The sequence below is a fragment of the Aulonocara sp. 'chitande type north' Nkhata Bay genome, linkage group LG23, assembly GCF_057382095.1.
Source record: "Aulonocara sp. 'chitande type north' Nkhata Bay isolate Kocher_YH1m ecotype deep benthic linkage group LG23, A_spYH_male_GT1.1, whole genome shotgun sequence".
In the NCBI taxonomy this organism is placed as follows: domain Eukaryota; kingdom Metazoa; phylum Chordata; class Actinopteri; order Cichliformes; family Cichlidae; genus Aulonocara; species Aulonocara sp. 'chitande type north' Nkhata Bay.
The window spans coordinates 31,548,897-31,576,425 of record NC_141365.1 but is presented as its reverse complement, the minus strand read 5'-3'; the positions used below and the strand labels follow the sequence as shown (position 1 = coordinate 31,576,425).

Genomic DNA, 27,529 nt, shown 5'->3' with positions numbered 1-27,529 from the left:
TATATAGCGCTTTTCAAGGCACCCAAAGCGTTTTACAATACCACTATTCATTCACTCTCACATTCACACACTGGTGGAGGCAAACTACAGTTGTAGCCACAGCTGCCCTGGGGCAGACTGACAGAAGCGAGGCTGCCATATCGCGCCATCGGCCCCTCTGGCCAACACCAGTAGGCAAGTAGGGTAAAGTGTCTTGCCCAAGGACACAACGACCAGGACAGAGAGCCCAGGGATCGAACCGGCGACCTTCCGGTTACAGATGCGATTCCCAACCCCCTATATGAACATTGATCCTAACAGGTTCATTGTTATTGTTATTATTATTATTATTATTATTAATATTATTGTCTAAATAAGAAGTGCAACGAAACTCTACTAAAAAGCCAAATCATCACATTGATAAGAAAATCTGTTCCATGTGTTTACTATGCTGCCGTCCACCTTTAACCTCTAAATACTCACTTATGTTGATAGTTAGCACTCAGACATGTGCTGGAAGTATTGTGGTATGAGTTAGTTTGTTGCTGTGTGCAGGTTGTATGGATCCTTGAGAAAGCACAGGGTGATACGAGTTTGGGTATTTCTGTTTTTATTTCAAGGATTGTAAATGTGGTTTGTTAGACATAATATTGAACATGTTGAGAAGATTTTCAGATTGAAAGAGTAAGACGGCTGCAGGTATTTCTCATACAATGACAATGTTTTTGATTCAGCAAAGTAAAGTCTGAAAGAGCCCTTTACAGTTAGTCTGTGTGACAATAAATGACAACAACATAAGCAGACTTTAATACCGTCACAGGGATTATGCAGACAAAAAAAGCCATTAAGAGAAGCTGACTAACCTCTTTTATTGCAACTTAGCACATATTTATGATGAGTTACATTAAAGGTCATATAGTGCAAAGCATGCATTTAATTCCTGCAATTTTCAGGTGCACAAGAGATCTGCATGCAGAGTCACTATCTGCGCGGGTCTGCGCTTCTGCTCATTATGTACTAAACACAAAGTGATGCTGGGCAGATGAACACCCACATTTAAAGGTGAAAATTTAGGTGAAAGTTGTATTGCGCTGCCTACATGATTTTGACGTCTCTGGAGTGAGGCTGCAGTATTCTGAGGCTGACAATGAATCTGATAGCTCTTCTAAACCAGGGGTAAAACAGAACATAAATCACAGGGTTCACACAAGCATTTATTAGCATGATCCAACACACCATGGCGTACGAAGGCAAGCTCAGAAAGGTGTCCACACCTGCAAGGGAAGGATAATAATAAGGGCAGAAGCACATTACAAACACAGCTATCAAAATCCCGAGTGTCCTGGCTGCCTTCAGCTCTGATTTTTTAGCAGCTGGAGCTGCTCTCACAGCTGCCTGCGACCGAATGGCACGCACCTGAGAAACAGCAACCACAAACACCCTCATGTACAGAACAAACATTACGCCACAGGGGCCAAGAAATGACAAAAAGAAATCTACTGTTCCTGAAGTTTGGCTGATGAACACAACACACTCCCCGTGACAGGAGCTGAACCTGTCTGGCCACCCTATGTGCTCCATGAGAATGCAGCCATTGTAGAGAAGAGAGCAGGCCCAGCAGACACAGACTGAAAGCTTCACTCTGTTCACTGTGATCTTTGAGGAATAGAGCAGAGGGTCACAGATGGCTATATAGCGATCTACAGATATGAGCACCATGCTGCCCAGAGAGACAGAGATAAGGCAGTAAGACAAATAAGGACTGAGAGCACACATCAGCCTCCCCAGCAGCCAGCACGTCTCGATGTAGCGCAGGCCCTCGATGGGCATCACCAGCAACCCCACCAGCAGGTCGGACATGGCCAGGGACAGGAGCAGGGCGTTGGTCGGGGTGTGGAGCTGCTTGAAGTGGGAGATGGAGACGACCACAAGCAGGTTGAGCACCACAGTAAGCAGTGAGACTGAAGCCAGCAGAGTGTAGAGAAGAGCGGCCTGGGAGGTGGGTCGCAGCAGCCGCCTGCAGGAGGAGTTGAGGTTAGGGAAGCAGAGGGGAGGACCTCCAGTGCCGTCCATCGGGGAGAAAGGGAAGACCTGCAACTGTGCTCGAGAGTCTTCATTTATCTTCTTCAAACACACACCGTCATTTTTTTCTTTTTCTTTTTTTAAACATGAATGATGAGACTTCTTGTCTTTGTTTTCATCACCTCTCCTTCTTCCTCAACCTCAACTCCTATATATATTCAGCTGGGATTTAATTTAGTTGAGCTTTGAGAAAAGTTTCAGAAATGTGCTATTAACCACTTACTTTGTATATTAATATTAATCTATAAGTGGTCCTTCCGAAACCTTTCGCACCTTGGAATTCGACTGGGTTGATACTGATATAACAATGAAAAACACCAGAATGTTCCAAAACTGTAATTGGAGCTGTGATGTTAATTCCAGAGTAGCTTTGCCGGATGATTCTAGAGTAGTTCACAATTTAAAAAAGACCTAATTTGTATGATGCTGGGCCTTGGTGCTGCCCTTCAGCCCAAGACAACTCTCTCTTTAGGGTCAACCTGTCCTTAAAGCGACTGGTCTTCTTCTGATTGGCTTCCCCTAGCAATCAATATGTTTCAATTAGGATGTTGCAGGGGAGAATGCTGTGCTCAATGCTAGAGATGGACATATCTGCTCTAATGGACTTGATATAGATCTTTGATGATCTGAAACATGTAAGTGAGACAAATATGCAAAAAATAAGAACTCAGGAAGCGGGTAAAAACCTTTTATGGCACTGAATGTGCTGCAGATCAGGAAGGTTGGACTTGATGGTCCTCTCGACTGAGTGGACCACCCCCCTAGGAGCCAAGAGGTCTGATCGGGTGCAGTTTGGTACTCCCTCTAAGAGTCCTCTCTATAGAGCAAATGTAGAAATTCCAAAGTCCCCTCCAACACAAGCAGAAGTTTAAAGTCACTGATGCAGTAGAGGTGTTGATGGGCTTTCTTCACCAGGGTGTTAACAGAGTATAGGACCATTTCATCTCCTGGGAGATGTAGCAGATTTTCCTTTTCTGGACTTTGGTGCAAAGTTTTCCATGTTCCAGGAGGCTGTAATGTATTGACTTATTCTGTTTTACAGCAGGAATTTTGAACTTAGATTTTACTTTAATTCATTTCAGCTGCAGTGCGCACAAAGTAAAAGGAGTCCAGCAGGTTATTTGGGAGCATTCATCTCAGTTGATGATGCACTAGCTATAGGAACAGAATAATATGAACACCGTGAATTGCATTCATATGCAACACCACATACTGTGGATCAGTGAAACACAAATTGGGGGTGTTTGTTTATTATTTAGGTATCTGTGTTATCTGTCATGTAGAGAAATCATTTTTTCTTTGCTCTTGTAGAAATAAGCAGCACTTCAGCATTTTTATGCCTACAGATAAAAATGACTCAGTCACAGGTCTGGACTGATATTTGCTGAAATGGTATTTGCCTTGATTTATCCATTAAATCCAACATTTGAATTTTTTCTCTCCCCTGACTCATACACCAAACATTGGTGTATTAAATTCTTATCTTCTCTTTCACGGGGGATAGAGTGCCTCGTATTAGTTAGGCACACAGATGGGAATTCTCTATTACTTCAGTTTAGATTTGTCTGTATTTTTGAGCCACTGTCGAGCTGCTGAGTTTCACAGACCTGCTTCATGCAGACACCAGGAAGTGGCTTTCTTTGTTGCAAGTCTGCAGGTAGCAATCTGGATGTGTGATGTTCTACGAACGAACTTTGGTGTCGCTTTTTCCCTCCATTTCTTGAGGGGACGGTGTATTTCACAGTTTGTTTTCACGTTTATTTAAATGAAACGTGGCAGAGACAAAGACCACTGCAGATCAGTTATTGTTTAAAAACACAGCTGGAAGGACAAGTACATAAAAGCTCCAGTGAAATGCTGAATGACAGTGAGAATAATTAATCAGCATTTGCCACTGCAGAGGGTAAAACACACATAGTTTATCTGAAAAGGCCCGCTGATCAGCCTGTTTAAAATCATGCATGCATTTATTATATTGCATCACAGTAATCTAGCATTTACTATTATTGCATTCACAGCATGTGGCTTCACGTATGTGATATTTTTGTACAACTTGTGGTTATATTTTGCAGTAAACTATGCAGTTTTTAAAAATGTGAGTATTCTGGTAGTGACAGAATTCATCAAGATGGACTTTAGATTATATAGCTTATAGTCATTTGAATGATTTGTAGCTTAGTATTTGCATGTGTATTATTTCCCCAATAGACGCAAGTGTGGTGAACATTGTTTGATCGTGAGGCCACTGTGAAGGATCTCTGTGGAGCAGTGGCATAGTTGTTTTTGATTATTCTTTTAAGAAAAGACTAATGACTGGTTTGTTTTACTGCTGCCTACAGGATCTTGACATCTCTGGAGTGAGGCTGCAGTATTCTGAGGGTGACAATGAGTCTGATAGCTCTTCTAAACCAGGGGTAGAACAGAGCATAAATCACAGGGTTCACACAAGAATTTGTCAGCATTATCCACGAGAATAGAGCGTAATAAGGTAAGCTCATAGAGGTGTCGTCACCTGCAAAGGAAGGATAATAATAAGGGCAGAAGCACATTAGAAACACAGCTATCAAAATCCCGAGTGTCCTGGCTGCCTTCAGCTCTGATTTTTTAGCAGCTGGAGCTGCTCTCACAGCTGCCTGCGACCGAATGATACGTACCTGAGAAACAGCAACCACAAAGACCCTCATGTACAGAACAAACATTAAGGCACATGGGCCGAGAAATGAGAAAAAGAGATCTATTGTACCCAAAGCGCGGCTGATGAACACCACACACTCCCCGTGACAGGAGCTGAACCTGTCTGGCCACCCTATGTGCTCCATGAGAATGCAGCCATTGTAGAGAAGAGAGCAGGCCCAGCAGACACAGACTGAAAGCTTCACTCTGTTCACTGTGATCTTTGAGGAATAGAGCAGAGGGTCACAGATGGCTATATAGCGATCTACAGATATGAGCACCATGCTGCCCAGAGAGACAGAGATAAGGCAGTAAGACAAATAAGGACTGAGAGCACACATCAGCCTCCCCAGCAGCCAGCACGTCTCGATGTAGTACAGGCCCTCGATGGGCATCACCAGCAACCCCACCAGCAGGTCAGACACAGCCAGGGAAAGGAGCAGGGTGTTGGTCGAGGTGTTAAGCTGTCTGAAGTGGGAGATGGAGATGACGACAAGCAGGTTGAGCACCACAGTGAGCAGGGAGATGGAGGCCAGCAGAGTGTAGAGAACAACGGTCTGGGAGGTGGGTCGCAGCAGCCGCCTGCAGGAGGAGTTGAGGTTGGGGAAGCAGAGGGGAGGACCTCCAGAGCTATCCATCGGAGAGGAGCGGTGCATGCATGTGCATGCAGTCAAAGGGAAGAGGTTGAACTATTTACCAGGTTGTCCCTTTATCCTCTTCTAACACCACCCTGTAATTTTTACAGGGACCCAACAAGAGTGATGTAACTCCCCTGACTGAGCATCATCATCTTCAATCTCATCTTCATCCCCTCTGTTTTCTCTGTTGTCGTTACAGTTACAGTACACTTTCAAATAAACTGTACTTTACAAACACTTTAAAAGTTAAATTGTTTATGAGCTGTAGGTTAACAAGCCATTATAAGTACTCCAGGCAAAAATGCTCTAAAAGTTTAACAGGGACTTTCATCACTGTCTTAGAAGTTGCAGCTTTAAACACTAATGGGTCATTAAAGCCCTTTAGTGTTTCACTTAACTGTCTGAAAAGACAGTTATGAACAGGATATAAGAAGCACTTCAAAGTACACTTGTTATCCTGGTTAGCCAGGACTCAAAAGCAAATATTGACACCATTGCTTCTGAAGCCACTATTACTACATCTTTTTGAGCAGTTTGAACTAATGAGTGTTAATTGGTGACTTCAACAGAATTTTATTACATTTTGGGGAGCCTAATCTAACCAGACCAGTGGCTAGCTTCTCATTTACTGTAAAGATGGCAGAGTGGGCTCAGGCTATTCTCCCAGCTATATGTCAGATGGTGTTTTTAGTAATGTGAAGTTACTACTCACTGAAGAACAGTGTGAGACTGCACGCTTAGATCCTGTATTATTCCAACAATCATTCACTGACTGAAAACAATTTCGGTCTGAGACCTCCTCCTACACAATCAAGAGCGCAGCAGCCAAAACTGGCACACAGTTACATCTTAGGCCTCTGATGGTTCTTATCTATATCACATATTGCCAAGCAACCACCTACTGACCAAAATTATCCATTTGTACCACTCATGCATTTATAACACCTTATAAAACACTTTTCTGCATTTGTGTCTATATACACAAATGCAGTCATACTACACCTATATATATGTAGTATGATGTCATCACTTTACCTACCTAACAACAGACTAAAGCAAGATTTATATAATACAGCAGGACAAGTAATACCAGGGACCCACAATAATAGGATTGTAATACAATCAACCCCATATTTGTTTTCTATTTATGCATTTAGGAAATAAAATCTGTGATTTTCCCTCTTTTGAATTCTTAGTTGTTATGTATATTTGTTAGACTTGGAAGTTTCAGGTCATCATATAAATTTTAAGATTTTTTATATTAAACAAAGATAATCTTGAATTAATACAAGTTCAGCAAATTCAGCAAGTTTGACAGTTACCAAGCTTGCTAGGGTGATTAATTATAATAACATTTATTCCGTGAGGGCTCTTTCACAAGTGCCTAATGTGCGTGTTTCTACCTACCTACAGTATAGATAGATACACACAAATGATTATAATTAATCACTTTTTTCATTTGTTCAAGAAGCTATATCAAAAAAACCCAGAAACCTTAGTAGAATAGATTTCACATATTAACATTGATCCACATATTATTATTATTACTACTACTACTACTACTACTACTACCACTAATAATAATAATAATAATAATAATAATAATAATAATAATAATAATAATAATAATAATAATAATATTGTCTAAATAAGAAGTGCAAAGAAACTCCACTAAAAAGCCAAATCATCACATTGGTAAGAAAATCTGTTCCATGTGTTTACTATGCTGCCGTCCACCTTTAACCTCTAAATACTCACTTACGTTGATAGTTAGCACTCAGACATGTGCTGGAAGTATTGTGGTATGAGTTAATTTGTTGCTGTGTGCAGGTTGTATGGATCCTTGAGAAAGCACAGGGTGATACGAGTTTGGGTATTTCTGTTTTTATTTCAAGGATTGTAAATGTGGTTTGTTAGACATAATATTGAACATGTTGAGAAGATTTTCAGATTGAAAGAGTAAGACGGCTGCAGGTATTTCTCATACAATGACAATGTTTTTGATTCAGCAAAGTAAAGTCTGAAAGAGCCCTTTACAGTTAGTCTGTGTGACAATAAATGACAACAACATAAGCAGACTTTAATACCTTCACAGAGATTATGAATTTAAAAAAAAGCCATTAACAGGAATCAAACTGACTAACCTCTTTTATTGCAACTTAGCACATATTTATGAGGAGTTATATTAAAGATTGGTGCATACATTTCATTCCTGCAATTTTCAGGTGCACAGGAGATCTGCATGCAGGGCCACTACCTGCGCGGGTCTGCGCTGCTGCTCATTATGTACTGAACAAAAGGTGATGCTGGGCAGATGAACACCCACATTTAATAATTTTTTAATTTTCATGGTAAATTTTCACCTTTAAGTTGTATTGTACTGTCTACATGATTTTGACATCTCTGGAGTGAGGCTGCAGTATTCTGAGGGTGAAGATGAATTTGATAGCTCTTCTAAACCAGGGGTAAAACAGAACATAAATCACAGGGTTTACACAAGCATTTATTAGCATGATCCAAAACAGCACAGCGTAATAAGGCAAGCGTGTAGAGGTGTCCACACCTGTAAAGGAAGGATAATAATAAGGGCAGAAGCACATTACAAACACAGCTATCAAAATCCCGAGTGTCCTGGCTGCCTTCAGCTCTGATTTTTTAGCAGCTGGAGCTGCTCTCACAGCTGCCTGCGACTGAATGGCACGCACCTGAGAAACAGCAACCACAAACACCCTCATGTACATAACAAACATTACAGCAAAGGGGGCAACACATGACAAAAAGAGATCTACTGTGCCTGTAGTGTAGCTGATGAACACAACACACTCCCCGTGACAGGAGCTGAACCTGTCTGGCCACCCTATGTGCTCCATGAGAATGCAGCCATTGTAGAGAAGAGAGCAGGCCCAGCAGAAACAGACTGAAAGCTTCACTCTGTTCACTGTGATCTTTGAGGAATAGAGCAGAGGGTCACAGATGGCTATATAGCGATCTACAGATATGAGCACCATGCTGTCCAGAGAAAAAGAGAGGAGGCAGTAAGACAAATAAGGACTGAGAGCACACATCAGCCTCCCCAGCAGCCAGCACGTCTCGATGTAGCGCAGGCCCTCGATGGGCATCACCAGCAACCCCAAAAGCAGGTCGGACACGGCCAGGGACAGGAGCAGGGCATTGGTTGGGGTGTGGAGCTGCTTGAAGTGGGAGATGGAGACGACCACAAGCAGGTTGAGCACCACAGTAAGCAGTGAGACTGAAGCCAGCAGAGTGTAGAGAAGAGTGGCCTGGGAGGTGGGTCGCAGCAGCCGCCTGCAGGAGGAGTTGAGGTTAGGGAAGCAGAGGGGAGGACCCCCAGTGCCGTCCATCATAGAGAAAGGGAAGACCTGCAACTGTGCTCGAGAATCTTCATTTATCTTCTTCAAACACCCCCCACCTTTTTTTTTAAACATCCTATGAATGATGAAACTTATTGTCTTAAACTTCATCACCTTTCCTTCTTCCTCTGTATAAATTCAGCTGGGATTTATATTAGTTGAGCCTTGAAAAAGTTTCACAACTGTAGTGTGTTGTACTCCCGAAGCCTTTCACAACTTGGACTTTGACCCATTGGGTTTATGCTGATATAATAATGGTAAATGGCCTGCATTTGTATAGCGCTTTTCTAGTCCTTAAGGACCCCAAAGCACTTTACACTACATTCAGTCATTCACCCATTCACACACACATTCACACACTGGCGATAGCAAGCTACATTGTAGCCACAGCTGCCCTGGGGCGCACTGACAGAGGCGAGGCTGTCGGACACAGGCGCCACCGGGCCCTCTGACCACCACCAGTAGGTAAACATGGGGTTAGTATCTTGCCCAAGGATATTTAGCATGCAGCCAGGAGGCAGCCTGGGATCAAACCACCGACCTTCTGATTAGTGGCTGACCTGCTCCAGCCACCGCATTATAATGAAAAACACTAGAATGCTCCAAACCTGTAATTGGAGCTGTGATGTTGATTTTACACTAGCTTTGCATGATTATTGCAGAGTAGCTCTGCATAGCTGACGGTTAAAAAATACCTAATTTTTATCATGCTGGGCCATGCAGATGGGTCTGCTGGGCTTAAAGCTAGAGAATGAAATATCTGCTCTAATGGACTTTATATAGATCTTTGATTATCTGAAACATGTAAGTGTGACAAATATGCAAAAAAAAGGGACCCAGCAAGGGGGCAAAAGCTTCTTCACAGCACTGAATGTGCTGCAGATCAGGAGGACCTCTTGACTGAGTGGAACACCCTCCTAAGAGCTAAGAGGTCAGATCAGGTGCAGCTCGGTACTCCCACTAAGAATCCTCTCTATAGAGCAAGTGTAGAAGTTCCTGAAGTCTTTCAATCCACTGATGCAGTGAAGTCTTGATGGGCTTTCTTCACCAAGAGTGAATTGTTATCCTTTACGCTTACTTCCTATTTAACTGAGAACATCTTAATCGCAACCATCATCATATATAACAATTTCTCAAGACTGTGGAATTTTAGAATGAACAAAGTTACGAACCTGGAGAAAGCCAAAAAAAAGTGGTCTCTAGGAATATTAAAATTTGACTGCTCATCAGTGTGTTGTTTTGATACAAATCGCATATTACCCTTAATCCCTTTTTGTGCCACTTATCGAACATACTGCGAGACATTCCTGGAACAAAGTCTTTGTTTCTCAGTAAAGGAGTCAAGAATGAAGTGTAATCTTCTCGACCCAACCTTTTACGCATTTCCCCCCAGACCCTTATTGATTGGGTTATTCTTAATCCCCATTTGTAATATTGTTTTTTTGTCACAGACAACTAAGCTCCAAAGGGAATAAGGTAAAGTGGACCAAGAGTCTAGGTGAGAGTGAGAATTTAGATAAGCATATAGCCACTTCCATAAGACATGGCTATGACATGCCCAATTACAGGGAGTGCAGAATTATTAGGCAAATGAGTATTTTGTCCACATCATCCTCTTCATGCATGTTGTCTTACTCCAAGCTGTATAGGCTCAAAAGCCTACTACCAATTAAGCATATTAGGTGATGTGCATCTCTGTAATGAGAAGGGGTGTGGTCTAATGACATCAACACCCACCCTCAGGTGCGTGTGCATAATTATTAGGCAACTTCCTTTCCTTTGGCAAAATGGGTCAAAAGAAGGACTTGACAGGCTCAGAAAAGTCAAAAATAGTGAGATATCTTGCAGAGGGATGCAGCAGTCTCAAAATTGCAAAGCTTCTGAAGAGTGATCATCGAACAATCAAGCGTTTCATTCAAAATAGTCAACAGGGTCACAAGAAGCGTGTGGAAAAACCAAGGCGCAAAATAACTGCCCATGAACTGAGAAAAGTCAAGCGTGCAGCTGCCAAGATGCCACTTGCCACCAGTTTGGCCATATTTCAGAGCTGCAACATCACTGGAGTGCCCAAAAGCACAAGGTGTGCAATACTCAGAGACATGGCCAAGGTAAGAAAGGCTGAAAGACGACCACCACTGAACAAGACACACAAGCTGAAACGTCAAGACTGGGCCAAGAAATATCTCAAGACTGGTTTTTCTAAGGTTTTATGGACTGATGAAATGAGAGTGAGTCTTGATGGGCCAGATGGATGGGCCCGTGGCTGGATTGGTAAAGGGCAGAGAGCTCCAGTCCGACTCAGACGCCAGCAAGGTGGAGGTGGAGTACTGGTTTGGGCTGGTATCATCAAAGATGAGCTTGTGGGGCCTTTTCGGGTTGAGGATGGAGTCAAGCTCAACTCCCAGTCCTACTGCCAGTTTCTGGAAGACACCTTCTTCAAGCAGTGGTACAGGAAGAAGTCTGCATCCTTCAAGAAAAACATGATTTTCATGCAGGACAATGCTCCATCACACGCTTCCAAGTACTCCACAGCGTGGCTGGCAAGAAAGGGTATAAAAGAAGAAAAACTAATGACATAGCCACCTTGTTCACCTGATCTGAACCCCATTGAGAACCTGTGGTCCATCATCAAATGTGAGATTTACAAGGAGGGAAAACAGTACACCTCTCTGAACAGTGTCTGGGAGGCTGTGGTTGCTGCTGCACGCAATGTTGATGGTGAACAGATCAAAACACTGACAGAATCCATGGATGGCAGGCTTTTGAGTGTCCTTGCAAAGAAAGGTGGCTATATTGGTCGCTGATTTGTTTTTGTTTTGTTTTTGAATGTCAGAAATGTATATTTGTGAATGTGGAGGTGTTATATTGGTTTCACTGGTAAAAATAAATAATTGAAATGGGTATATATTTGTTTTTTGTTAAGTTGCCTAATAATTATGCACAGTAATAGTCACCTGCACACACAGATATCCCCCTAAAATAGCTAAAACTAAAAACAAACTAAAAACTACTTCCAAAAACATTCAGCTTTGATATTAATGAGTTTTTTGGGTTCATTGAGAACATGGTTGTTGTTCAATAATATAATTATTCCTCAAAAATACAACTTGCCTAATAATTCTGCACTCCCTGTATGAAAATTTTAATTTAGTAAGCCTAAGCCTCCCCTATCTATAGGCAGTAGTAAAGTTCCAATCCTTAATCTAGGTTTCTTGCCACGCCAGATAAATTTTGAAAAGGCTTTTTCTATATCACAAGAAACTTTCTGGGTGATCAGTAAAGGTAGCATTTGTAGGGGATATAATAAACGCGGGAGAACACTCATTTTTATTAAGTTCACACGCCCCATAAGAGAAAGCGGCAATTTTTGCCATCTATCGAAATCTTTTTTGATTTTTATTATAACTGGTGATAAGTTCAGTTTCCATAAATCTTTAAGAACTGGTGGAATGTTTAGCCCAAGGTATGTAAAGCCGCTGGGGGACCATTGAAAGGGATTAGAAATATCTGGCAAAGAGTTAATCTGATCACCCAGCGGCATGACTTCTGATTTCCCAAAATTAATTCTGTAAGCAGAGAATGAGCTGAACTCATGTATAGTAGACATAATAGCTGGTGTTGATTGTTCTGGTTTTGATAAGAACAGCAAAATATCATCAGCATACAATGCTATCTTATGATTTGTTCCACCCACTGTTATACGATGCACATCTTGGTGCTGGTGAATGGCCTCAGCTAGAGGTTCAAGTGCTAATGCAAAGAGGAGAGGGGACAGGGGACAGCCTTGCCTCGTACCTCTTTGCAGTGGAAACGCTGATGCTTGTACACCATTAGTTATTACACAAGCTTCTGGAAGTTTGTAGATAGTTTTAATCCATGCAATAAAACCCTCACCTAAGCCAAATCTTTCTAACACATTAAATAAATATGTCCACTCGATTCTGTCAAATGCCTTTTCGGCATCTAAAGATATACCATAGGCTTTATAACGCTGAATTCTAGAGATGAATGCAGTGCGTTTTATTCAGAGTGAGTGACAACAATCCAACAATAATCCCCTTTGTGCTCCCGACCCCCGTGCAGTGTCCATTCCTCCGTGCTCCACGTCTCTGCTCCCTTATACTTGAGTCTGCTGCCCTCCTGTGCTCCACTTTCCTCCTGGGGAAAACAACAGAGGCAGCCATTAGTACAATCCCACGGTCGCGGCAAAGTCACACTAACTATGGCTGGAAAACTGATGGGTAGTAACGCGTATTATCCAGCTTCGAGGAGCTCTCAGCTACACTCCTATGTAACTCCGCTGACGAGCCTGATCAGCTGCAGGTGTGTGTAATTCTCCTCCACAGGTGTGGCCAGGCGGTGAAGCCGGTGACGGCTGAAGTGGCCCCTCAGACCCTCCAGCGGAGACAGACACGTGACCGGTATGGAGACCTCTGGCCAAGGGAATGCTGACTGTGACTGTACAGGGCACACAGCCGGCTCATGATGCTGCAGCTCGGGCTGTGCAGTCCTCTGCTGGCAGACTGAGCTTCTCTGAGCATTCAGCAGAGGATGGAAGTGGCAGTGTTGCCGGCTGAGTTACAGGCCATGCTGCCATGGGCTGAGCTACAGTCTGGACAGCTATGGGCTGAGCTACAGGCTGTGCAGCTAACTGTGCTACAGGCTGGGCAGCTGACTGAGCTTCAAGCTGGGCAGATGACCGAGTTACAGCTACAGGCTGTGCCAGGGGTGTCACTAGGTTTTAAGGACAGGGGGGGCTTAGCCCCCAAGAGATGCACACGACATGAACGAACGTAGTGAATGAGCACAAAATTTCACAAACAGAAAACAAAGACTGAGAAATTGTTTTCCTACTTTTTTGGACAGATTAAACATCCTAGGCCACCAATAGATCTATTGTTTTATTTCAGTCTGCTTTATAATACAGTACAACAAAAAAACAGAGGAAATGTGTTTGCTGCATCAATAACAAGAAAAAAACTGAAAATAAAAAAGTACATTTTTCTGGCTGCAATCACCAGTTACTTGGTGGGTGGAAGCATCAAAGAATGACGTCTGTGTTTAAGAGTGGCAAATCGGTCAATCACTCTGTTGTGACTCAGATGCTGAAGCGTGTCTTTTTCAATAGACATGACTGCAAGACTGTGAAGTCTTTTCTGACCCATTGTTTGACGCAGCCAGGAGTGCAGCCGACGCAGTGCACTAAAGGACCGTTCGCACGAGCAGCTGCTGACAGGCACTGTTAGGGCAACTTGGATGGTTGCCTTCAGAGAGGGAAACATGTCTGAATCAAGGAGGTTGTACACAGACAACATAGTTTTGGGTGGACATCCAGCCTCTGTTTTCCGGGTAAGAAAGTTTCTGGCCACCAGAACCTCCTCTTTTTTCAGGTCAAGTCTGTAGTGCTTTGCAAGTTCATTCAAGTGTGGTTCACTCAAGAAGTTCTCAGATTTAGGACTGCATGCCTGGACGCCTTTTAGCAGCCCTGCATCTACACTGCAAAATCTTTGATCAAGCTCGCCAACCATCCGATCCACACAAGGGAAAAGTAACTCTCTTTTCAATGTGTCTGAGTTGTTCAATTCAGTGCGTGAACCCACAGTTGCCTCCAGGACAAAATCCTCCATTTTCCTCTGTTTGTGCCTTGTCTTGGCACCTGGTTCAGGGATACTGTGGGTGTTACACAGGGCCTTGGTTTTCTCATACAGCTCTGTAGCAAATGCATCTGAGTGTTTGCCCTTAAGTGTGTCACACACAGCTTGTTTGCAGATAAAAGCTTCTGCCAGGTCTAAAGTCTCTTTCTGCAGGAATTTGTGGAGTCCTTCGGTTACAGACAGAATCGACTGAAACATCAGTAGTGCATAGACTGCTGAGAACTTGTAGAGCTTTGCTCTGAGACCAACAGCTATGGGGGATCCAATTGCAGATAGGCACTCCAAAATGGCAGGCAATGTCTCAAGAACTGCACTGATTGATCGCAACTGACATGCCCAGCGAGTGTTTGAAAGTTGCACAAGCTCAGTTTTTGTCAATCCAAGCTTTGCCTGAGTCTCCATGAACTTATGATGATTGACTAGGGAGGTGCTGAAGAAAGAATACACACACTCCAACAAGCTGAAAAGCTCCACAGCCTCTGGGACAGCCTTGCAAGTATTGCACAAAACCAGGTTGAGTTGATGAGCATAACAATGCACATAGATAGCCTCAGGATGGAGCCTTCTAAAATGTGCTTGTACACCTCCAGTGGAGCCACTCATAACGGCTGCACCATCATATGTTTGTGCTACACACTTAAGCTCTGCAAGACCATAGTTTTGGATCTGCTGCTGAATCTCATTTGCAATGGACTGGGCATCAAATGATTTTATCTCTGCAAGTGCAAGGAAACGCTCCTTCACTGCCCCCTCTGACACGTACCTGACACAAACAGCTAACTGCTCTGCCTTTTTATCCCTTGCCTCATCCACCATGATGGAATAGACTTTAGACTTTGTCATTTCAGATACAATGACACTAGTAACTTCCTGGGCACAACAGTCAATCATGTCATTCTGGGATGTTGGTGAGATATACTGTGCATTTGATGGGGGATTATGTTTTTGAAGAAAAGGATCAAACTCCTTCAAAAGCTCCATGCACGCAAGAAAATTCCCTCTGTTTGGGCTGTCTTCACCTTCATCATGACCACGAAAAGGGAGTCCCTGTCTCCCTAACATAGAGGTGACTGCAACAATTCGTCTGAGATACTCTCTTCTTTCGACTATCTCACTCACATTTGCAGTTGCTATCATCTGTGCAACGTTTCCCTGTTTGCTAGTTCCCTGGTAGCTTTTCCATGTAACAACACTGTCCTTATGTGTTTGTGCCATCTCATGCTTGCCAAAGATGACTAAAGCTTTCTTCCAGTTCTTGCAACCGTTACTGACCAAACTATCATGTTTGATGTTTTTGCCAAGCACTCTACATGGGAAGCAGAAAGCTGCATTCTGGTTGACTGAATATTCTAACCAGTTGTGCTTTTCAAACCAGCTGTGGTTAAATGCTCGCTTCTGTGTACCAAAAGTATCATGTGGATAGCTCTTCAGCTTCACCTGTCTGGGCCCTGTGTCTTTGTCACCTAAATCAAACCCTGTAGTAGAATGAGTTGCTGCAGCTGCTTCATCATTTTCCCTCTCTTGGCCTGTTTGCTCTCCTCTCTCTGTAATAACTTGATCTTCCTCTGCCTCTCGATCTATTTGCTGCAGCTCCTCTGTCTCTCCTTGCGCTCTCTGACTTGAACTTGCCTGTTGACCTTTTTCTCCCTCAGCCACTCCTTCTGCCTCACCCTTCAAGATACATTAAAACATACTGAATTGTAATGTAAATTGCTAATATCATGACTTCTGCTCCCGCTCCACAGTAATTTGTTGCTCCCAAATATTTTGAAGTTACAAACATTATATTTTGAGCACGCATGTGACTAAAATGGTTGCAATTTAAAGCCCTGAAAAATATTACTAAATTACTTGAATTGAAGTAATATTAAAATAGAACCCTCAAAAATATGTGAGTCAGGCTAATTTGACTTATATACATATCTCTCTCTTTGCTCTCTCCACTTTCTAACCTTGACTCTCCTAAATAAAAGCTCAAGTTAAACAGGTCTTATATGTTGTACCGTGACTGAAATGTTTCATATTTCATATCCATATTGAGTCCCATAAAATTCTAATCAGACTGTCTCCATCACAAATGACTCCATCCTTTGACTCACCTCTCCAGCAGACGTCTCTCCCCTCTGCCTCTCTGTGCTCCTCTGCCCTGACTCCTACAGGTTAATGGGGATGGAGTGATTATTATTATTTCCACTGATGATAACCATACCTGAATGAGCTCAGCTGGATTTTTCAGAGCTAAAACGAGTGACAGAAATTAACATTATGCTAACAATTTAACTTAGTGCGCTAGCCAGGTTTTTATTTACAAAATGGGGAGCACCTGGTTCATTATTTACATGGGACTCTCTGCTGTTAGCTGGAGCTAACTAATTGTTACTACCAGCCAGTGATGAAGACTTACTTTCTTGAAAAACTTGCGTATATCCATGATTTCTTGCCGTTTGCCACATGCACGCTAGTGTTTCTGCAGGTGTATACGAGCGGAGTGTAAAGTAGCAGTGAAAACGAGGACTGGATTTTCAGTCATGTGGATGTCCCCTGTGAACAACTGGAAGGGATTGGATAACGAAGCACTGACGCTACCTTAACAATGTAAAGCGAAAGGGACCAACCGAGTTATGATCATATTTGTGTGAATAGCGACAGGTTTATATTATTATTTCTTTGAACTCATATTCCTGCATCTTTATATTGAATTTGTCTGCAAGTTCTGTAAAAAAAAATCGAATAAGTTTAAAAAAAAAAAAAAAAAAAAAAAAAAACTAAAAAAAAAACCCCACCAAATTATTTAGGGGGGCTTAAGAATATTTTAGGGAGGCTTCAGCACCCCTAAAATAGGCCTAACGACGCCACTGGGCTGTGCTGATGGAGAAACTAATAATGGCACAGCAACCGCAACAATTTCCAGGAACCCAGAGCTAGCTGAGGCCTCCAGTTCAGTCACTGTGGAAGCCCTGGAGTGAGGAAATGTCTTGTGGCTGTCAGGCTTAGCTAAACAAAGCTCAGGTATCGGGCTCTCCAATACCGGGCACTTCAACACATCAGCAGCCACGAACTCTCAAGTTCTCAAGTTCTTTAACATTAGTAAAGTCAGGAGCTTTTTCCTCCAGGCTCTTCTCCTCAGCCAGTACTTACCTGCCTTCTCTTTTCCATCTTAGCCCTCTCTCCACCTCTGCAAGCCTCTTCTTCTTTGCCTGTACTCTTATCCTTTCCTCCTCATCTCTTTTCTTCCTTTCTTCCTCCTGAATTTTAACAGTCACAGGGAGGGAATTTGCAAAATTAGCAGAGCCAATTTTACTCACCATAGCGTCTTGGGCTGCTGGAGTGGTTAGCAGGGTGGAGGCTGCCATAGGTGGAGCAGATGGCTGAACTTCAAATGGCTTAGCCGATGGACAGGCTACTTTAGTGTTTGCAGTCTCACAGTCTTCTGTTAACAAACAAAAAGACGGAGTGGGTGGAGAAAAATTGTCCTTATTACTCACCACAGCCGACAGTTGGAAAGTCCGGGAATCCGGCTGCAGTGAGGAGCGCCGAGCGGCGCTTCCTTGACGATGCCGGGGCCGGCGTGTCAGGCTGAGGATCCGCCAGCTGGCCAGGCTGGGAGAGCAGCCTGAGTTGGAGAGTGGAGGGTGTTAATTAAGAAGTCAGCGACGATTGGAAAGAGACGGTCCATTACCCAAGGGAAACAAGCCAGTTTTTCCCGCAGCTGCTTTACCACTGTGCGACGCACTTTTCCCCGCCAGCTACAGGTCGCAGAGTCCGTTAATTTTATCCATCACCTCCCTCCTGAACCTCTCCGATGAGTCTGCTGGGTCCATCTGGCTGGATCGTTCTGTCACGGTTTGCCAAGGCAACCCGTGGGGAATGTGGGGATGGAGGGCCCAAACGCTGGACTCTAGAGGTGAATGCAGTGCATTTTATTCACAATGAGTGACAACAATCCAACAATAATTGCCTGTGCGCTCCCGACTCCCGTGCAGTGTCCATTCCCCTGTGCTCGACGTCCCTGCTCCCTTATACTTGAGTCTGCTGCCCTCCTGTGCTCCACTTTCCTCCTGGGGAAAACAACAGAGGCAGCCATTAGTACAATCCCACGGTCGCAGTAAACTCAAACTAACTGTAGCTGGGAAACTGACGAGTAGTCACATGTACCATCCAGCTTCGAGAAGCTCTCAGCTACACTCCTATGTAACTCCCCTGACGAGCCTAATCGTCAGGCGTGTGTAATTCTGCTCTGCAGGTGTGGCCAGGCTCCAGGCAGACACACCCACACATGCCCACATAGATCACCCACATACACAAACATGGATCTGGGTCACCCAGAACCAGGTCCTCAGAGAAGCTCATTCTCATTCCCACCACTTCACACTCAGCTGTGAACAGTTCCAAGCCGAGCTGGAGGCTATTACCCGATGAAGCCAACAGAATCACATCATACGCAAAAAACAGAGATGAGATCCTGAAACCACCCAAGTAGAAGCCTTCCGCCACTTGGCTATGCCCAGAAATTCTGTCCATAAAAATTATGAACAGAATCAGTGACAAAGGGCAGCCCTGGTGAAGCCCATCACCCACCAGGAACGAGTCCGACTTATTGCTGGCTATCTGGACGAAGCTCTTGCAATGGTTGTATAAGGACTGGAAGGCCCGTAGCAATGGGCCAGACACCCCATACTCCTGGAGCACCCCCCACAGGATCCCTGAGGGACACGGTCGAATGCCTTCTTCAAGTCCACGACACACATGTAGACTGGTTGGGCAAACTCTCTTGCACCCTCAAGTATCCTTGAGAGGATGAAGAGCTGATCCAATGTTCCACGACCTGGAAAAAAACCGGATCATTCCTCCTGTATCCAAGGTTTGGCTAACGGATGGACTCTCCTCTCCAGCACCCTGGCATAGGCTTTCCCAGGGAGGCTGAGGAATGTGATTCCCCTGTAATTGGAACACAACCTCCTGTCCCCTTTCTAAAAGATGGGAACCACCACCCCGGTCTGCCAATCCAGGGGTACTATCCCTGATCTCCAAGCAACATTGTAGAGGCGTGTCAACCAAGACAGCCCTACAACATCCAGAGCCTTCAGGAACTTGGGGCGGACCTCATCCACCCCAGGGGCTCTGCCACCAAGGAGCTGTTTAACTGCCTCAGTGACACCTCTGGTGTCCACCATTTGGTTTGAGGATTACCACCACGACAGTGTAAAGCAAGTGTTCTTAACAATATTAATAAGTCTGCAGTTTGTTACAATCCACTTGGCAATTGTGTAAGTCAGTGTTTCCGAGGTAGACTTACTGAGTCCCTGATGCTCCGTGAGTGGTTTGTCGCAAGCTGGGTGACATGTTAGCCAAGGTCCTAGCAGCATCCCAGACTAACATATGCTTCACCTCAATGTGATATTTTAAGCTGGAAGTACCTCGGTGAAAAGAAAATTCATTCTTGCACATTGTGCATAATACTTTATGTCGGTCGACTGTTCCATCTTGTTATTTTTTTAATACTCAAATTTCCCAATGTGCATTTAATAATAATAATGGATTGGATTTATATAGCGCTTTACAACGCAACTATTCATTCACTCTCACACACTGGTGGCAAGCTACAGAAGCGAGGCTGCCATATTGCGCCATCGGCCCCTCTGGCCAACACCAGTAGGCAGTAGGGTAAAGTGTCTTGCCCAAGGACACAACGACCAGGACAGAGAGGGCGGGGATCGAACCGGCAACCTTCCGGTTACAGATGCGCTTCCCAACCCCTTGAGCCATGGTCGCCCCGTTTATCATTTTCCATATTGAGTTGAGTGGATCAGCTGCCCATCACTACCAGATCAACTGCCCATTTGCGCATGTAACTGTACTTGGACAAACTGCCCGAAATGCGTTGAAAAAACATTGCAGTGATTTTGAGTCATTTTGCACTCAAGATGCATTAATTGCGTTAAAAATTTGAATCGTGTTGACCGCGATGGCAGATTAATTTGCGTTAATTTTGACAGCACTAATTCATATGCAACAGCACATACTACATACAGTAAAACACAAACTGGGGCTTTTGTTTATTATTTAGGAATTGTATCTGTATTATCTGTTATGTAGAGAAGTCATTTTTTCTTTGCTCTTGTAAAAATAAGCAGCACCTCACCTTGAGGATTTTTGTGCCTACAGATGAAAAAAATAACTCAGTCACAGGTCTGGACTGATATTTGCTGAAATGGTATTTGCCTTGATTTATCCATTAAATCCAACATTTGAATTTTTTCTCTCCCCTGATTCATACACCAAACATTGTTGTATTAAATTCTTATCTTCTCTTTCACGGGGGATAGAGTGCCTCGTATTAGTTAGGCACACAGATGGGAATTCTCTATTACTTCAGTTTAGATTTGTCTGTATTTTTGAGCCACTGTCAAGCTGCTGAGTTTCACAGACCTGCTTCACGCAGACACCAGGGAGTGGTTTCCTTTGTTGCAAGTCTGCAGGTAGCAATTTGAATGTGTGATGTTGTATAAATGAACTATAGTGTCGCTTTTTCCTTCCATTTCTTGAGGGGACGGTGTATTTCACAGTTTGTTTTCACCGTTATTTAAATGAAACGTGGCAGAGACAACGACCACTGCAAATCAGTTATTGTTTAAAAACACAGCTGGAAGGACAAGTACATAAAAGCTCCAGTGAAATGCTGAATGACAGTGACAATAATTAATCAGCATTAGCAAAGGCAGAGGGTAAAACACACATAGTAAAGGTCCGCTGATAAGCCTGTTTAATCATGCATGCATTTATTATATTGCATCACAGTAATCTAGCATTTATTATTATTGCATATACAGCATGTGACTTCATTTATGTGATATTTTTGTACAACTTGTTTGCAGTAAAATATGCACTTTTTTAAAAATGTGATTATTCTGGTAGTGACAAAATGCAGAAAAAGTCATCTTCATCAAGATGGACTTCTATAGCTTATAGTCATTTGAATGTTTTGTAGCTTAGTATTTGCATGTGTATTATTTCCCCAACAGACACTAATGTGGTGAACATTAGTTTTTACTGGGACCCAAGAAGAGTGATGTAACTCCCCTGACTGAGCATCATCATCTTCAACCTCATTTTTCTTCCCCACTGTTTTCTCTCTTGTCATTACAGTTTTCAGCTTTTGAGTACACTTTCAAATAAACTGTACTTTACAAAGGCTTTAAAAGTTAAATTGGTTATGAGCTGTAGGTTAACAGGCCATTATAAGTACCCCAGGCAAAAATGCTCTAAAAGTTTAACAGGGACCTTCATCATTGTCTTAGAAGTTTAGTTTTAAACACCAAGAGGTCATTAAAGCCCTTTAGTGTTTCACATAACCATCTGAAAAGACATAGCTATGAACAGGATATAAGAAGCACTTCAAAGTACCCTTGTTATCATGCTTGCCAGGACATAAAAGCAAATATTGATATCATTGCTTCTGAAGCCACTATTACTACGTCTTTTTGAGCAGATTGAACTAATGAGTGTTAATTGGTGACTTCAACGGAATTTTATTATCCGACCAGTGGCTAGCTTCTCATTTACTGTAAAGATGGCAGAGTGGGCTCAGGCTTTTCATCCAGCTATATGTCAGATGGTGTTTTTAGTAATGTGAAGTTACTACTCACTGAAGAACAGTGTGAGACTGCACGCTTAGATCCTATATTATTCCAACAATCATGCATTGACTGAAAACAATTTCCGTCTGAGACCTCCTTCTACACAATCAAGAGCGCAGCAGCCAAAACTGGCACACAGTTACATCTTAGGCCTCTGGTGGTTCTTATCTATATCACATATTGCCAAGCAACCACCTACTGACCAAAATGATCCATTTGTCACTCTTAAGCACTTATAACACCTTTGTACTTGTATGTCTATATATATATCACGTTACCTACTTAACAACAGACTAAAGCAACATTTACAGTTGAGGCCAGAATTATTAGCTCTCCAGGAATTATGGAACATTTTCCTAAACTTCTTCTCAATGTTTGCAGCATTGATGAAACTTGATATAATCAAACATTCACCAGTGCTATTTAGTAGCTTTTTGTACATTTTGCAGTGGAAAATACATTTTTCGGTTTGCCTTATATTAAATACAGTAAAACATGGTGTGGTTTAGCCCCATGTGAATGTTTGCTTTCAAAACACACCTACAGTAATTAACCAGTCTGCTTTGAAACCACACCTCTGCAGTCACTTTGCTTCCTAACACCATTCAATAAGCATAAAAAGACTCCAAGGAAGAGGGCACTTGAACACATGAGAGGGACTACTGTCACAAACCATGCCAAAGACAAACGAAATCGGTCTTGAGCTCAGAAAGAAGATAGTACAGGCTCATGATAAGGGGGAAGACTGCCATTTCCAAGCGATTCACAGTGTCTAGAACCGCTGTACGTTGCATCATTGCCAAGTACAAGGAGACAAATTCTGTAAGAAACATACCTGACCGTGGCCATAAGTGCTCTGGAGAGGAAAATAGTCAGACATGCCAGCAAGGAACCCTGGACATCTGTCAAGACAATTGTTGCTGACCTGGCCTCTTCTGGAGTTGATGTTTCAAGGAACCCAGTTGTGAGGGCTCGTCATCATGGTGGGCTTCAGGTCCATCGTCCCAGAAGAACCCCTTTACTCAAATAGCAGCACATCACAGCCCGACTGAGGTTTGCTCGTGAACATTTGAAAGGTAAAGACGAGTTTTGGAAGTCTGTGTTTTGGTCTGATAAGACTAAACTGGAACTGTTTGGGCACATGGATGTTGCTTATGTTTGGCGAATAAAGGGACAGGCCTTCAACCCTAGGAACACAGTTCCCACAGTTAAACATGGTTTGGGGCTATTTTGAAGCCTCAGGCACAGGGAGACTTGTTCGGGTGGATGCCATCATGAAAAAAGAAAATTATGTTGACATTTTGAGGGGGGATATGTAAAAATCTTCTCGTAGTCTAGGCTTAGGTCATTGCTGGGTCTTCCAACAAGACAATGACCCAAAGCATACATTGAAATTAGTCCAACAGTTCCTCAAGGATACCAAAACCAAGATCCTGGAGTGGCCCGCACAGAGCCCAGACCTCACTCCTATTGAGAATTTGTGGCAAGTGCTCAAAGTGAATGTCCATGATTGGAAACCATGCAATTTAGACCAGCTAGAAAGATTTGCAATGGAGGAATAGACCAAAATCCCTCAGTAGACCTGTGCCAACCTAGTAAAGACCTACTCTCAGAGATTGTTGTTGGTTGTGGTTCAGAAAGGGTACAGTATTGTCTACTATTGGCCATAGGGATAATAATTTTGGATGTCTCATTTTTGCCCTTTCTTGTTTCAATTCGGTGTATCAATAAAATATCCTAATTAAACTTAGTGGACATTGTTATCTTGGAAACAGATACACTATAAAAACAAATACTTGTTGTTAGTGGTCATTTCTATATTGAAATCAAGAGTGTTGTCTAATTTCACAAGGGCTAATAATTTTGGCCTAAACTGTATAAAGTACAGCAGAACAAGTATTGCCAGGGACTTTAATACAACCCCATATTTGTCTTCTATTTATGCATAAAAAAAAATAACATCTGTGATTGGCCCTCTTTTGATTTTTTAGTTGTTTTGTGTATTTGTCAGACTTAGAAGTTTCAGATCATCATACAAATTTATATTATTTTATATAAAAAAATTTTTAATATTAAACAAAGATAATCCAGAATTAATACAAGTTCAGCAATTTTGGCAGCTACTAAATACACACAAATGATTATAACTAGGGCTGTCAACGTTAATGCATTAACGCGGATTAATCAGTCATCTCGATTAATGCAATTACATTTTTTTTTAATGCAATTAATATATCTGGAACTCAAAATCCCTGAAATGTTTCTTTCAATGCATTTTGGGCGGTTTGTCCAAAGTTTGTCCATTCTGCGCTCCAGGTTTTGGCCTGGAGCGCAATTAAAAATTTTAATCATGTTAATCGTGATGACACGTTAACGTTGACAGCCCTAATTATTACTGATCACTTTTTTCAATTTCACTAGTCCCATTCAGGCCTGGTAACTGCCAAACTTGCTTAATCAAGAAATCACTTAAATAGAGCCTGTCTGACAAAGTGAATTAGGCTAACAGATCTCAAAAAGCAACACATCATGGCACAATCTAAATATACTGCTGAGAAACTAAGTCATTGACATCTATAATTCTGGAAATGTTTACAAAGCCATTTCTAAAGCTTTGGGACTCTGGTGAACTACAGTGAGAGTAATTATACAGAAATGTAGAAAACTTGGAACAGTGGTGGAGCTTCCCAGGAGTGACTGGCCCATGAAAATTACTCCAATAGTGCATAAACGACTCATCCCTGAGGCCACAAAAAAACCCCAAAACAAAATCTACAGAACCACAGGCCTCAGTTGCCTCTCACTTAAGGTCAGAGTTTAGAAAGAGACTGGACAAAAATGACATCCATTAAGGAGTTCAAGGAAAAAAACACTGCTGACAAAAAACAAACAAAAAAACAAACAAAAAAATTTTGATGATCCCCAGGACTTTTGGGAAAATATTCTGTAGACTGATGACACTTAGTCTCATCAATTTTTGGAGTGTTTGAGTCCCGTTGCATGTGACATAAAACTAAAATCAGATTGAGATGCTGAGGCATGACTTTAAATAGACAGTTCATGCTGGAAAACCCTGCAATGTGTTTGAGTTACAACAATTCTGCAAAGAAGAGTGGACCAAAATTCCTCCACAGCTATGTGAAAGACTCATTGCCAGTTATCACACTTGATTACAGTTCTTGCTGCCCAGGTTGGCCCAAACTATTTTTAGGTTTAGAGGACAATTACTTTTCACACACGGCCATGGAGATTTGGATAACTGTCTTCCCTTAATAAATGAAACTGTCATTTAAAAACTGCATTTTTTTATTTACTTGGATTATCTTTGTGTATAATTAAAATAAGTTTGATGATCTAATACTGGCTAATAAATGTTGAGAGACTGAGTTTCAACAGATTTATCACAGTAGTTAGCACCATGACTGCCACTTCTGTAGAAATGGATGACATTGGATTTAGCATTCACCTTCAGGATGATTTTGAAATGGTTTCATACAGGAATTATCCCATATCCACATGGTGCATAGGGAAGGGGAACATTGAAAGTGCTTTTACCTTGTCATGTTTCAAGGAAGACATGAAGCTAAAGGCGAGGCGCAGTGAAGATGTGTAACAGGAACACTAAAACAACAAATTATGGCAACCAAACAGGTCATAGTATTATACTGGAAAGCTTTTATTCGATTCAGAGCAGTAAAATAAACTGTTGTAAATGTCAGTAGGCACACTGTAAACCGATGGCAAGTCTAGCTGCTAAGGTTTTACTGTAATCTAACAATGACATTTATTGCAGTGCTGAAAAAAAAAACACCAACTGTGCAGGATTATGGTTGGTGAGGCATTTTAAGCACGTTTTTCTCCACAGTATGATTAGAAGCGGGTATTACATGTAAAGTCTGCACAGACCATCCAAACTTTGACTGTTTAAACAGGCGATCATAAAAAAATGTTTACCTGTCCTTATGTGTTGTGTTGCATCATTACAGTATATTTGTTTTAACACCTCAGATTGGCCCAGTGCCTCGGTGGCAAAGAAGTGCTACCTAACAGAGTCATGATGAAACAAGGAAGCTTGCTAATGAGAGGCACCTCACTGGTATTAACCACGGAAGGCAGTTGTTTTGCTGATGGGTGAGAAGCTATAATTTGATCTCAAAGGTATTATTATTTGTGTGTATTAGTTTAATGAGTTTGCTGAATGTTTTGGGGGATTAGGTGATGGAGGGGTCTGGGGGCCAAGTGAAGCTACTGTTGTAGTCTGTTAAAAATTACAAACCCAATTCTGAAAAACACTCATATTTCCCTAATAGAACATAGAAAACATAAAATTTTGAATTCTGTGGCAGCAACATACTGCAAAACATTGAGATTAGGGGGGTGGGGCAACAAAAGGTTGGGAAAGTAAATATTACTAAAAGCAAACAGATGGATGAACATTTTCTAACCAGATTGATTCATAGGCAACTGATCAGTGACATGATTGGGTATAAAAGGAGCATCTTAGAGAGGCAGAATTTCTCAGACCTTTGGGGTTCGTCAAGCTGCAGTAAATGTTTCTAATATGTGAAATTGTGAGGACTTTGAATAATTTATTTCCTACAGGCCATAATTTAATCAAAAGATTGAGAAAATTTGGAGAAATCTCTGCGCAAGGGATGAAGCCAAAGATCAGTACTGTATGCTTGTAGATCACAATTTTTGGCCTTCAGGCAACAAACTAAATGATTTTGTGAACCTGGAAAAACTAGCTAAAATAAAACAAAAATATTGAGTAAATATCTTTAGTTTTAGTATTTGTTAGTTTGGTAAAAGCAAAGCTAAAAAACAATTTACCTGATTTGGGATGAGTGTTTATTGAGACTGATATCTATCTCTGGGGCGATCGTGACTCAAGAGATAGCAGTTCGTCTTCTAATCAGAAGGTTGCCAGTTTCAGCCCCAGCTCCGACGGTCTCGGTCGTTGTGTCCTTGGGCAAGACACTTCACCTGTTGTCTAGTGGTGGTGGGCAGCTGTGGCTACAATGTGGCTTGCCATCACCAGTGGGTGGATGACTGAATGAAGTGTAAAGTGCTATACAAATACAGGCCATTTACTGAGCTGATTGAGTCAGCTGCTTTCAAAATTTTATTTTAATACCTGTACTAATTTTCCTGCTTCCTTGTCTCTGACATATGCCCTCCGTAACATAATTATAAAGACTAAAACTAACACTGAAACTAATAAAAACTCTGAACTAAACATAATAAAAGAATAAACTGAAATAAAAAAAATCAGCTCTGGAAACTAACTGGAACTAAACTGATTTGAAACCAAAAACCAAAATAAAATAATAAATACAAAAAAATGCTAATAAGAAAAAACCAAGACTATAACTCTGTACAAAATTAGTTTTTTGTACAAAGGGAAGGGTGGCCATTTTAACAAAATGAAATTTTCATTTTATTAATTCATTTTATGTATTTATTTATTTGTTTAACTTTTTCAGACTAAAAGA

The 27,529-nt window shown here is 42.1% G+C and overlaps 4 protein-coding genes across 4 annotated transcripts; all 4 read right to left on the bottom strand.

The window, feature by feature from the left end:
- Positions 1–1,074: 1,074 nt before the first annotated feature.
- On the bottom strand, positions 1,075–2,067 carry LOC147302213 (trace amine-associated receptor 13c-like). Its single transcript, XM_086283025.1, has one exon. It carries the CDS (start codon positions 2,050–2,052, stop codon positions 1,075–1,077), a length of 978 nt encoding a protein of 325 aa, XP_086139151.1. The 5' UTR covers positions 2,053–2,067.
- Positions 2,068–4,394: 2,327 nt separating this feature from the next.
- LOC147302212 (trace amine-associated receptor 13c-like) lies at positions 4,395–5,390 on the bottom strand. Its single transcript, XM_086282889.1, has one exon. The coding sequence runs from the start codon at positions 5,388–5,390 to the stop codon at positions 4,395–4,397; it is 996 nt and encodes a 331-aa protein (XP_086139015.1).
- Positions 5,391–7,756: 2,366 nt separating this feature from the next.
- Positions 7,757–8,854, bottom strand: LOC147302211 (trace amine-associated receptor 13c-like). Its single transcript, XM_086283004.1, has one exon. The coding sequence runs from the start codon at positions 8,852–8,854 to the stop codon at positions 7,757–7,759; it is 1,098 nt and encodes a 365-aa protein (XP_086139130.1).
- Positions 8,855–13,764: 4,910 nt separating this feature from the next.
- On the bottom strand, positions 13,765–17,116 carry LOC147302210 (zinc finger MYM-type protein 1-like). Its single transcript, XM_086283842.1, has 3 exons — positions 16,802–17,116; positions 16,497–16,550; positions 13,765–16,068 (listed from the first exon to the last, which is right to left on the bottom strand). Exons 1-3 carry the CDS (start codon positions 16,826–16,828, stop codon positions 13,765–13,767), a joined length of 2,385 nt encoding a protein of 794 aa, XP_086139968.1. The 5' UTR covers positions 16,829–17,116.
- Positions 17,117–27,529: the final 10,413 nt, after the last annotated feature.